Genomic DNA, 13,483 nt, shown 5'->3' on the forward strand with positions numbered 1-13,483 from the left:
CAGCGAAACTCACCCCTTTAGTCGACTACTCGACCTTTGCTTCTTATACCTGGCCTTCTAGAATTTTAACCACCGCCTGACACTCCCCACGTGTCCTTCCTTATCCTTTGCTGCTCAGTTGTTGCCCTAATTAGAATCTATCTTCGTGGCACTTGAACCCACAATTGCTGCTAACTCTAAACCTTTCCGAAGGTCATCTTTCTCGAACCGTCAACATTAGAAGCACTGATTCAATCCTAAACCACCGCACCCTGCGATATCTGACAGCCGCATCCCCAATACTATTTCACGATATCTTGCTCCAAAGGCGAATTGCAGAAGATCGTAACGCCGACGAACTGAGTACTTTCAATTAGGACAACGACACCTCATCATAGAAGAAAACTCCACCATGCTCGCATCTGACCATTCTTAGTCCGATTGCTTTTCCCCTACCGGGAATAAAATACCGAATCTCTAGATCATGCACTGAGTAAATCTCCCTTCAAGTCATTCACTGCCCCGACACGTAGGCAAACATCCTACCATCATATCAATACTGCAGAACAATCGTTCATAGCATCATGGCAACTTGTGCCTAGCCTCAGAGCTCTCAGAAGTATCGCTAATGACCTGAAATGACAGAACATCCTTCCACAAGGCGACGATAATAGCTCAGACAACTATGCAGGGAGAAAGATCCCGCACCAAATCGGTAGTACCATTATAATTCTTCAATTCTCGATTCATAACAAGCGGTTCGCGTCGCATAAGATTGAATAGGAAGGACTTAAAGGCGTAGCCTCCAGGGATCAAATTGCACGATGGGAAATCAAGAAGGGAGGTACTCCTAACAGTCCTGCAGCCTCCCGAGGATAAGTACAGACGTCTCCGTACCGATCCGCGAGACTCTACTAGACTTGCTCATGACTCGTGAGACCCTAGGAACCTAGTGCTCTGATACCATGTTGTCACGACCCAAAATCCACTAAGGGTCGTGATGGCGCCGGACACCGCTGTCAGACAAGCCAACCAAAATACTTAATTAAATTCTTATTTTAAATATTTCCGAAACCACTTCTTTTTTATACGTTTAAACAATACATAACAAATTCCACTGAATGAATAATGAAACATTTAACAACTTTTTAAAGTTTCTGAATAAACCCATAGACATCCCCAGGACCCGGTGTCACAAGTGCATGAGCTATTTCTAAGAAATAATACAATACAACATCTGTCTGGAATACAAATGGACAGAAAGTAAATATAATATACTGAAAGGGACTATACTAGCAACGGGCCGCCTCGAGTAATGCAGCTCACCTAGTCCAGTATCATCCATGCTGCTACGCCCAGTAGGCCACTAGAAGTACATGTGCCTGTGCAACAAAAATGCACAAAAGTGTAGTATGAGTACAAAAACAACGTGTACTCAGTAAGTATCCCGCCTAATCTCGAAGAAGTAAAGACGAGATGGCAACTTCGACACTTACTAAAGGTCCAGTAATAATACTATTAATGTGATGACTCATGGATTTATTGAGAACAATAGTAAAATTTAAATGAGTCACTAAACAGGTGAAAGTTCCTTTTTATTTAAAGTCTCCGGATTAAAAATCTATTAATTAACAATTATCTCAAGTCGGGGAGAGCAGATATTAGCATCAACAAATATCAAGGCAAGCAATACAAGCATGCGCAACTCATGCCGAGGTCGTACGGCCCGCTCCAACAATATTTAAAATGTGCACTGCCAGAGGGTCGAATGGCGCGAACCATAGATGTATCTATTTAATCTACCGAGGCGCTCGGCCCATTCCACAATAGACAAACACATTCAAATAGTCAAGTCAACAACTCATCAAGGAGAAATTATTCAGAAAAAAGCAAGTTTCTCTTTCAAAAGTCAAGAATTGATATCTAGTCTACTAGAAATTCATTTACATGTTCAATACGTTCAAGAATTTTTAAATTTATCAACAAGGCTGCATTTATTGCAAGTAAGCATGCTTCTGGGTCCTAGACTACCCGGACTTAAGCATAATAGTAGCTACGCACGGACTCTCATCACCTCGTGCGTACGTATCCCCCGCAAATAGGAGCACATAACCAATTAACTCACCTATGGGGACAATTCCCTCTTACAAGGTTAGAGAGGAGACTCACCTCGCTCCATTGTGCACTTCCAATACCAAGAATGAGCCCGAACCCTCAAATTAGAGCCGAACGATTTAAAACTAGATAACCGAGGTAGGAACTAGTCAATATAAGCTTACAAGATCATATTCTAACTATTTAAGCAATTTTCCACCCTTAAACACAATTTTCCTAAGATCCGACCCCGGGCCCATGTGCCCGGAATCCTAAATTTTTCAAGGGAACCCGTATTAAATGAACCTCACTGCCTCAGCGATTTCCGCATCTGCGGTCAGGGGACGGCATCTGCGAGAAATGGACGGCATCTGCGAAATGGGCCCAAAGAGCTGGGACCGCTTCTGCGGTCTGGAGGCTGCATCTGCGGAGCCGCTTCTACGGCTTGGGAGCCGCCTCTGCGGTTCCTGGCTTGGCCTGGCTTGGGCCGCTTCTGCGATGGAAGGACCGCCTCTGCGGTCTCGCACTTGCGGTCCACCAACCGCAGGTGCGGTTATGACAGAAGCAGCAACTTCAGCTCTTCTAAACAATGTCTATTTTAAAGTTCTTAATATTAGGATTTCTTACTTAATTCTAGTTGATTTAATAATCAAAATCTTGGTTAATTTTAAAGTCATAAATATTAGAAAAGTAACTAAATTACGATTTTATCTAATGAAAAGTTTACTTGTAAAGCGTAAAAAGGCGAACGATATTATGCTAAGGTCTTCGTGCTTTATATATATATATATAAATATATATATTATACATATGGTGGGAGAGCGGGTCTTGCTTCGGGTTTCGCCTATGAAGGGCGTTATTAGATTTGGAAAGAGGGGCAAGTTGAGCCCAAGGTTTATTGGCCCCTTTGAGGTGTTGCGGCGTGTTGGGGAGGTTGCCTATGAGCTTGCCTTACCTCCCAGCTTGGCAGGAATTCATCCGGTATTTCATGTTTCGATGCCCCGGAGGTATCATGGTGATCCGTCCCACGTGTTGGATTTTAATTCAGTCCATCTGGACAAGGATCTATCTTATTTGAGGAGCTAGTGGCTATATTGGATAGGCAGGTTCGAAAGCTAAGGCTGAAGATCATTGCATCGGTAAAGGTTCAGTGGCGGGGTCAGCTGGTCGAGGAGGCGACTTGGGATACCGAGCAAGATATGCGCAACCGTTATCCTCATCTTTTCACCACTTCATGTATGTCTCTATGCTCGTTCGAGGACGAACAAATGTTTTGAGAGGGGGAGGATGTAACGACTCGGCCGCTCTTTTTGAGAATTAACGCCCTGATCCCTTGTTAACTGCTTTCCCCATGTCTTTTTCTGCTATTGTGATTTGCCGGGATGGTTTATGTTGAGTTTTGGAGTGTTTTGGGATACTTAGTCCCCAAATGAGAGTTTAAGTCTTAGAATTTAGACCATAGTCAGAACAGTGTGAAGGCGGCTCCGGAATGGAACTCCATCAATTCCGTTATCTCCGTTAGGTGACTTTGGGCTTAGGGGCGTGTCCGGATTGTATTTTTGAGGTCCGTAGCTTATTTAGGCTTGAAATGGCGAAAGTTGAATTTTTGCAATTTCGGGCCGATAGTGGAATTTGGGTCGGAATCTAATTCTGGAAGTTGGAGTAGGTCCGTAGTGTTGGTTATGACTTGTGTGCAAAATTTGGGGTCAATCGGACATGTTTTGGTTGGTTTCGACATCGGTTGTAGAATTTTGAGATTTCAAGTTCATTAAGTTTGGATTGGAGGGTGATTCTTAGTTTTAGCATTGATTGATGTGATTTGAGGGCTCGACTAAGTTCGTATGATGTTTTAGGATTGGTCGGTATGTTTGGTTGAGGTCCCGGGGCCTCGGGTGAGTTTCAGGTGCTTAACAGATGAAAAATTAGACTTGAGCAAATTCTGAAGTTGGCTGCTTCTAGTGTTTTCGCATTTGCGATGGGAAGCCCGCAGGTGCGGCCCCGCAGAAGCAAGGAAGGAGGTCGCAGGTGCGGTTTGAGGCCAGAGGGCCAGTGGTCGCAGATGAGACTCAAGATCCGCAGAAGCGGAGCCGCATCTGTGAAGAAATGAGCGCAGGTGCGATGTTTGAGGAATTAATGAAATTCCGCAGATGCGGAGCTCTAGCCGCAGAAGCGGGATAGCAGATGCGGCCCCTTGAGCGCAGATGCGGAAATCGCTGGGCAAAAGAGGATTCCGAGGGTCTAAAATTTCATAACACAAAATTTGATTTAGAGCTCGGTGACATGCGATTTCTCGAGGGATTTTGAGGGAGAACTATTGGGTAACTAATTCTAACTCTATTTTGATCATATTACATTAATCCATTATTATTTTTCAAATTAAGGAATTTGAGGGTGGAAGTTTGGAAATGGGGGAAAAAGTTCCCCAATTGAAAATCTGAGTTTTGAATGGGAATTTGACGTCGGATTTGGATTATTTTTGTATGAGTGAACTCGTGAGTGAATGGGTGTTCGTAGTTTGTGACTTTTACCCAATTCCGAGACGTGGGCCCGGGGAGGATTTGTGGGCATTTTTTATTTTCTTACCCTAGCTTTGATTTCATTAGTTAAATTAGTTGCTTGTAGCTTTATTTACATTATATAATTGGTTTGATTAGATTTGGGCCACTCGGACTTGGATACTCGTGGCAATAGTGTGATTTCGGATTGATTTTGAGCTTGGTTCGAGGTAAGTGGCTTGCCTAACCTTGTGTAGGGAACTCCCCTAAGGATTTGGTACTGTTGTTATATGAATGCCGTGTACGTGAGGTGACGAGTGCGTACACGTGCTAATTGTTGAAAAAGAACCCCGTTTTCATTAAGCAAATATCTATGTTTTCCTTTAATTGAGCAATATTAGTATAAGTAGCCATCCTGTTTAGCTTAGGGAAGCATGCTTACGTGCCTTAACTGTCTTCACTGCTTTAATTGCTTACCTGGTCTCTGTGCAACATGTTTAGAGTAAGGATTGCCTGTCTTCTTTGATATGAATTGAGTTTAAACTGTAGAATTTCTTGTTGAACTTTTATTTATGTTGATTGATCGGTGTGTTTACTTTGGGACTACGGAACGGTATTCCGGGAGACCCCCCTGCACATTTATATTTGGGACTACGGGACGGTATCCTGGGAGATATCCCTGTACTGGATATATTTACTTTGGAACTATGGAGCGATATTCCGGGAGATCCTTCTGCACATTTACGTTTGGGACTATGAGATGGTATCCCGGGAGATCCCCTGCTGCTATATCTTTATATTGAATTGTGGTGTTTTTCTGTGATTTCATTTTTGTTAACTGTTAGTACTTAATCTTACTGCAATATTTCTTACTGTTTTATTTTATTACATATATAAACCAGTAGGGCCCTGACCTAATCTCGTCACTACTCGACCGAGGTTAGGCTTGGCAATTACTGGGTACCGCCGTGGTGTACTCATGCCCTTTCCTGCACATATTTTTCGTGTGCAGATCCAGGTTCGTCGTACCAGCCTCATCACTAGTTGCAGTCGCTGCTGCCTGTTGGAGACTTTAAGGTACATCTGCCCGCGTCCGCAAATCCTTGGAGTCCCCCTCTATCCCCTTATGTTCATTTCTCTTTCTCTTCTGTAGAGATGATGTATAGAACAGTTAGAACATCTTAGTAGCTTGTGACTTGCGAGTTTCCGGGTTTTGGGTGTTGTTGGTATTTTCTGAAGTGTTTACTGTATATGCCGAGTTGCATTTAGTTGCTTAATAGATAGTTGTATTGCCAATAGTTAATATTTATGCTTTGTTTTTTTTTTAAATTTCTGGAGTGTGTTAGGCTTACCTAGTCATAGAGACTAGGTGCCTTCACGATAATTCACGGAGGGAGGAATTGGGTCGTGACATAAAGCTACTTAAAAAATAATTCTTTACAAGATTGATGAAAGAACTTTGTAATTGTAGTTTGTTTCGTATGTTCTATTCTCTTACTAACGATATAATGCTTGAATTGGCGAAGATTTGTGTCCAAACTTTCAGCAAAAGGGTATCCAATAGCTTTCCCTTGAAGGCAATCGAAAAGCTTAACAAGTGAATCTTCTATCTAAATATTTTTGTGTACTTGTCCAACGAAAAATATATCATATGCAAACCTTAAATCTTATGTTACATGCAAGATGGAATCTTTGTTCAATGAAAAAGTTTGTGTGCAGAGTTTTAGAATTATTATAAGTAATCTTACAAATTCTATATGACTATTATAGAGTGGTAATTTTACAGAGAGTATTTTGCTATAAATATGATTGTTGTTGTTATAGGTAAACAATTTGTTATAAAGAGGTAAAATATAACTTAAAAAATCGAAAAAACTTAATTTTTATAGTAAATAACTGTTATATAAAAATATTGCTATATAAAGGTCTGAGTGTATATAGTATTTCAAAAGCTTTTATCAAGAATTTAAGTTATATGTAGTTTTTTACATTATACGCGAAAGATTAAATTTACAACAAAATATACACACCCGCAATTGCTACGTTCATAATTCTATTTATGGAAAAGACATTGTACGAGAATTATGCCAGTTTAACGTTTCCTCATTTTATAGGCTCAAAATTCAGCGAGTCCCCACAATCTTGATCCACAGTGAAAAGTGAAAACGACCACCATTAAGAGATGAGGTTCTCTCGTTTAGACCCCGCAACCCCAACACGTTGGTCTAAAATTCACCATTCTTTCTCCTTCCCTTGGGCCACCCTCTAGATTTCCTTCTTCTGGTTTTCATTGCATACACTTCTCTTTCACCCCCGCAAAAAAATATCTAATTCAAACAAACTCTGAACCAACACAAAATTCTCTCTTAATTATTCCCCTGTAATTCAAAAAATTAGCTCAATCATGGCCACTGTTCCATTCTTGGTTGAGTCAAACCTCAAATGGAACCCTTTGTTTTATACTCCAAACTCAATACAAGATACCCGTTTCCTCCATTATCAAAAGCTTACACCCTCAAGACTCTCAAAACCCTCCAAACTGACCGTCAAATGTTTCTTCAAGAACCATAAAAATGGGAACTTTAATGATAAAAACGGGTTAGAATTGAAAAACGAAGAAACCCCGTTTGATAAAGTTGTTAAAACTGTAATGAAGGCCCTCAAAGCATTGCAGAAGCCAGCTGTAGCGGCTGTACTGGTGGGGTTGTTATTGATGTATGATCCAAATTCAGCATTGGGTGCTTCTGGTGGGAGAATTGGTGGCAAATCATTCTCTTCTTCGCGGGGTTCTTCATCTTCGTCGAGGGGGTATTCTACGAGGAGAGCAGACCCTAGTTTTTCGTATTCTGTTCCGTATTATGCGCCTTCTCCTTTTGGGTTTGGTGGGGGTGGTGGCGTTTATGTTGGCCCAGCTGTTGGTTTTGGGTTTGGGTCCAGTGCCTTTCTTATCATGATGGGTTTTGCTGCTTTTGTTTTGGTTTCTGGGTTTCTCTCTGATCGGTCTGAAGGGGGCAGTGTGCTTACTGCTACTGACAAAACTAGTGTTCTCAAGCTTCAGGTAATCAACTGAACTGATTACATAAAAAGCATTATTGTCTTCATGATTAATATTAGTGGTTATCATAGAAGACCACAAATTTAATGTAGAAGTGTTGAAAAACATTATTGTTCATAGGTTACTTTAAGATTTGCTTTCCTTTGGTTGGTTATAATTATAGTGAGGTTATTAAGTAGTAATTTTTCTTGCCTAGTTTAGTGGTGAAAAGTTGTTTGCTTTAGTTCTTGAAATTTGGGTGATTGGTCCGTTTACTCGTATGTGCAATGACTTTGTTCGCGGAAGAAGTTGAATTGGGATGGTGAAGTTGTTTTGAGCTTTTGGATGCTCTTGAATTCCTTTGGAGAAATTTTAGATTAGTGATAGGTGTAACTCTGCACTGAGAAGGTTATTGGTAACGGCAATAATGACAATAATGATGTAATGCTATAGCCTATGAAGTAAGAAGGTATATCTGCATTTGTTGCTGGGATGCCCATGTTTCCCATATTTAAAGTTTTGATGCGTTGAGACCCTCCCATTTATTTAGTCGTGCGCTTTGTCTCCTGTTCTCCCAGATATCATTTTCAGATAGCGTAAAGTAAATCCACAGGGCTGCGGGATGTATCATCTCTGCTTGGACCTGATTTTGGTGCACCTAGTTTTTGATACGTCTGCATGTACTTGAATATACATCTGGTTGTTTCCCTTTCTTGAATGTTGTGATTAATTCTATAATAGATAATCGGTTCTAAATAGAGTTCAATAGAATTGTTTGCGTCCATCTGTCTAAATTTTGAATGTTGCGTATTAGGTAGAGATGCTTTGGCTTTATGTAAGGCCTACAATTATCAAATTCTTAACGGAAACCTTTTTGCTGAAGTGTATACAACTGAAATTATGGTGGCGTATGATAGCTGCTCCACCACCATTCTCTGACAATATTCCTAGAATTTGCTTGTGCAAGCTGCATCTGAAGAAGTTCTCTAGTTTCGAACTGTTGATACTTCTCGCCCTCCATATTTCAACCAATAAGTAGATGACTAGATGCTACTTTGAAAGTTATGTCTGATAACCAAAAATACAGGGATGACTCTACTCTGCTTTTTATGTTCTAATAATGGTACTGATGATGGTCAACTAGTTTGTGCTCGTAGTGTAGAATTTTTTTAAATCTAGAATGAACCATCTTAGAAAGGTACTTTATGTAGCCCTTCTATGTTTTTTCTTCACGTGGTCATGCTATCTATTGTTCCTTGCTACGATTCTTCCTCCTGCTCATGGCTGCTGTTGACACACTAAATATCAAACTCGCATAAGTGATTCCTGGATATTGTGTGTTTGATTTGTGCATTCTGGCATGAAGTGTGAAGTTGTCGGGCCATTATCTTCACTTCCACTTGCTAGAATGCTCCCAATTGAATTAAGTCTTTTGAATGGCCTCCTCTCCTTTCCCTTCTAATGGGTAGATGAAAAGAACAAACTTTGGGGGTAAGCATAATTTTAATGTAGGACACTTAAATTTTTGTATCGATTGAGGGAAAAAACTGCATACAAGGTTGACATTTCCCAGATGGTTTCTAAAGGTTTGGCTGCGAAGAAGTGATAGACCAACAGCCAGGAATATCTGCATTACCTGGTTTAGTGTATCCACTGTTATATTCCTCAGACATTGCTTATGATGACCTTGATATCTAAGGTTCTTGTATGTTGAGCTCTTGTAATGGTGCTCTGCTGTTGCCATTTTCTGAAATTTTGTTTGCCTTGCATTTGCATTGTGCTTAGACTTTGTTTTCTAGTGTTTAACTGCCTTTTCTCTTCTTTTTTTTTCCTGAAGGTTGGGTTGTTGGGCTTGGGTAGATCACTCCAAAAGGATCTCAACCGGATTGCAGAAGTAGCTGATACGTCCACATCGGAGGGTTTAAGCTATGTGTTGACAGGTAAAAATTGTTTGGGCAGATCATTAAACCATAGTTTGTGTGCAAATATAGGAATGATGATTAGTTCCCTTCTTTGTGGTAATAACGTTCTATATTAAAAAAAATATTATTGAAGAAAGTTGTCTGACGTGTTTTCTCCCCCTTCCTCAACTCACCCCAGACCAAAAGGGATAAAAGAGAAGAAACGACTATTACAAAAATTATGCCTCAATTTTGAACTAGTTGGGCTTGCTAAATGAATCCCTGTACCCACTCCAACCTGTTTGGGGCTATTCCATCTCAATACTTGATAATATGTTTTTAAAGACAAATTAGAGGTTCAAAAATAGGGATTCTGTTAGTCTCACATTTATATCTATACTGACATACAAGTCTCTAGTCAATAATTTTTTTTTATGATAAGAGAGAAGTCTTTAGTCAAATTAAAAAGATCCTTCGCAAAATCAGACCTAATGGAAGAGTCTATCACTTATTTGGATACTTGTTCTCATTGTGTTTTGTACTTTGTTAAGTCTGCATTAGTTTCAAGAGATTGTATGTTTTTGGGAGAACTTCTTTCTATGTAAATTTAGGTCTACTTGACCCTTTTCTAACACCTTCAATCATCCTAATTTCACACCTATATCCAGATATCTTGAATATAGACCCTTTTTGACATTACAAGACCATCTCGAGCGATTGTCTGTGATCGTATTCTCTATGTGTTCTTATTTCTTACATAAGCTGATTGATTTAGGGTTTTCCTTGTTGCAGAGACAACATTAGCATTGCTTCGACACCCTGATTATTGCATCTCAGCTTATTCATCTGTGAGTAATGCAATACTTCCTCTATGTTGCTTTCTGGTGTGTGATTATGTGGTTTTAAACTGCGGTAGCGGCAAACAATGAACTTTTGTCCTCTTTTTGCTCTGCAATAGCATCAGTTCTCTTTGTTCTTTTCTCATTTTTGCTCCGGATATGATCGAGTCAAACTTGAATTATATGATAATTTTACTTTTTAAATCAGCTAAAATTCATTAGACTGGTTTTAATGTGAAGTTTGGTAACTCTGATTGACTTCAGTTTACCTTTTCATTTCTATACTCTCTCCATTTAAAAAATAAACGAACTGGTTCTAAGTACAATGGTCAAGTTATAGGTCTCAATTCTGACACCAACTCTTAATTTTTGAAAGATGAAATTTCTTATTTAGAAACTATAGAAAAAGTACTTTATGGAAAAATTGTTATTTAATAAAATGCTCGACTCATATAATAATGGTGTCATGCATTCCCATTTCAAAAAAAAAAAAAAATATTATGATGAAAGATGAAAATTTGATATCGTGAATGAGTTCCTAATTATTTCATTTACTCAGAAGTAGACGGGTATCCATCTCTTGCATCTTTGAGAAACCTTGTAATCATGGTTGAGTCCTAGTTTCATCATATTGGTGCTTGTTTCTTCAGAATATCCTTCTGCTGAGTACAGATGTGATACATTTATCAGAATGTCACGATACTTGAATCCCTCTCATTGCAATATCTTGTTTTTGTTGCATAACTAGTGAAAAAGAATCATAATCCTTATATAAAACAGCTTTTATAACGCCCAAGACTTCTTATTTTTAGTGCTTATATGCTGCTATGATTACCTATGCATCAGCCATGCAAGATAAAAAGATGCAAGATAGAAAACCTAATACCTTAATGTTATAGTTCCCCTTTCTGCCAAATACAAATGTCATGAAGTAATTACTGTATGAGTCATTTAAGATCTCGTATTTCCTTTGAGTTCCGGACTACACATATGTTGAACTATATAGGTTCTCGTCCAAGCATCAGCAATTATCAAATACCTTGACAGAACAATCATAGAACGGTCTCTTCATCAAAACAATTATAGAACTGCTCTGCCCTGCATCACCAGTATCTGAAAGAATTAGGAGGAAATTTATAATGACCAAAGCATAAACTTTTGGTGCTCTCTGTTGATAATAATCATGATTGGCGTCTTGAGGGATCATAGTTCTTTCTCAGTATTTAGTTGACAATCCCTGTTATTAATCTGATCTCTAGATCAGTGTTTTTCTTCAGCTAGGCTGACCCTTCTTGTTCCTTTTAGATATTTGGAGCTAGTATTTGTAAAATTGTGTCTGGTTTTGTAAACATACAGGGGGATAAAGCTGCTTTATCTTAGATATTATAGATCAGAACTGATTGTGTTTCTATAATTTGGGGAATATTGGTACTATTAATAGGAATTGATTCTTTTTTTTTTTTATGATCTTTATTTTTGGGGCCAAACACGATATGTTAGGTGGTTTTTCAGTCTGTTAAGTTTCTTAACTTTATTTTTGGTTTGTTTGTTGTCTCTCTCATTATTGCATTTTCACACCAATGCATATCAGGAAGGTCTCTGAAATTTTGTCATTCTACTGAGTATATTTGTTGTGCCTACCATGTAGGTTGATGTCAAGAGGAGCATGGAAGAAGGGGAGAATCGATTCAACCAACTTTCCATTGAGGAGCGTGGTAAATTTGATGAAGAGACACTTGTGAATGTGAACAACATTAAAAGGAAAAGCTCTACGAGCCAGAGGGCAAATGGATTTAGCAATGAATACATAGTGGTAAGTATGACCTTGTATAGCCTTTCTCTTTTAATTTTGTTGGTATTTTTAGGCCAAATTGTGGAAAACGGGAAGGCCTGCTTTGACTAATGTGACTTTCCTTAGTTCCATTAGGGAAGGATTTTTCTAAATGTCAGACCTTATCCCTTAAAAAAAACTTTTTAAATATCGGAAGGTCTTATCTTAGTGCTGTTGCTGGTATTAGGACTAAGGCTTAAGTTTCGAGAGCCCTGGAGAATAAAATAAGTTAAGAGTATGAAAAGGTGTGCTATATGATTCTCCGTATAGGCATTTCTGAATTGATTTTGATGCCCTTCCCCAGAAGATAAAACTGAGAGCCCCGCATCCGATGTGAAAGACATTGTCTACCTTCAATATTTTCAAGAGGATCTATGCACTGTAATGGATTTATTGTTCTATCATTTAATTGCTGTTTTAGTTTCTATATCCTTATCATTTTCTCCTGGAGTCAAATTTACTCCATTGGGTTTATATACTAATGAGCCATCTTTAGTTGAACGCACCTAATGTTTTCTTTCCATGATCGTTCAATTTTTTCTGCATATATGCAATTTCAGGTTACAATCTTGGTAGCTGCTGAAGGCGTTTATAAATTGCCTACTATTAATGGAAGTGGAGAATTGAAAGAAGCCTTGCAAAAGATTGCGTCCATTCCTTCCAGTAGAACACTAGTAAGCGAACGAAATGGTCATTAAGAAGCAACAACTTTTGTGCTACTTCTAGTTTTTCATTTTGTGATATTTACTTGTTGCAGGCAGTTGAGATTTTATGGACTCCACAGAACGAAAACGACACGTTATCAGAACGAGAACTCCTCGAGGATTACCCTCTCCTGCGGCCTCTGTAAGAAAACTGGGATTTCATGCTTTTCTTTTACTTTCTAAAGATCATATAGGCTGCTCTCAACCCCTTTTTGTTATCTTCATGTATATAGCTCGTAGAGCATCGATAATATTTGTGTAAGAATGAGACCAAATTTTCCTAATTGTACTAGTAAAATTGTTTATATAAAATGACCAGATTCTCCTTCAGTTACTCAGCAATCACTACTTCTACACTCCACCACTAAAACTCTTCTCCACCCCTCAAAAGAAAAGAGAAGCCAAGTGAAATAACATGTCCTTTCAGGATTTTAAAGGTGATATAGTGGCAATGTGGAGCTGCACTTGATCAGCATTTTCCTTTAGCATATTTTGTTAATTAAATATGGAAGACATAGAAGGGAAGTCTTGGAGCAACGGTAAAGTTGTCTCTGTGTGACCTATAGGTCACGGGTTCGAGCTGTGGTATCGGGCACTGATGCAAGC

General features: G+C 39.0%; 1 protein-coding gene across 1 annotated transcript; it reads left to right on the plus strand.

Annotated features, from left to right (window-relative positions):
• The first annotated feature begins 6,730 nt into the window (after window positions 1-6,730).
• LOC109237854 lies at window positions 6,731-13,211 on the plus strand. Its single transcript, XM_019404245.1, has 6 exons — window positions 6,731-7,626; window positions 9,440-9,542; window positions 10,296-10,351; window positions 11,991-12,155; window positions 12,734-12,847; window positions 12,931-13,211. Exons 1-6 carry the CDS (start codon window positions 6,973-6,975, stop codon window positions 13,021-13,023), a joined length of 1,185 nt encoding a protein of 394 aa, XP_019259790.1. The 5' UTR covers window positions 6,731-6,972; the 3' UTR covers window positions 13,024-13,211.
• The last annotated feature ends 272 nt before the right edge of the window (window positions 13,212-13,483 follow it).

The sequence above is a fragment of the Nicotiana attenuata genome, unplaced genomic scaffold (genome assembly GCF_001879085.1).
Source record: "Nicotiana attenuata strain UT unplaced genomic scaffold, NIATTr2, whole genome shotgun sequence".
Lineage (NCBI taxonomy): Eukaryota > Viridiplantae > Streptophyta > Magnoliopsida > Solanales > Solanaceae > Nicotiana > Nicotiana attenuata.

What these genes read in the sequence shown, in the direction of transcription:
- LOC109237854 (XM_019404245.1), top strand. Translation starts at nt 6,973, where the DNA reads ATGGCCACTGTTCCATTCTTGGTTGAGTCAAACCTCAAATGGAACCCT. An exon ending in TTTAAGCTATGTGTTGACAG is followed by an intron (nt 9,543 to 10,295) that starts GTAAAAATTGTT and finishes TCCTTGTTGCAG; the next exon opens with AGACAACATTAGCATTGCTT. An exon ending in GCATCTCAGCTTATTCATCT is followed by an intron (nt 10,352 to 11,990) that starts GTGAGTAATGCA and finishes CCTACCATGTAG; the next exon opens with GTTGATGTCAAGAGGAGCAT.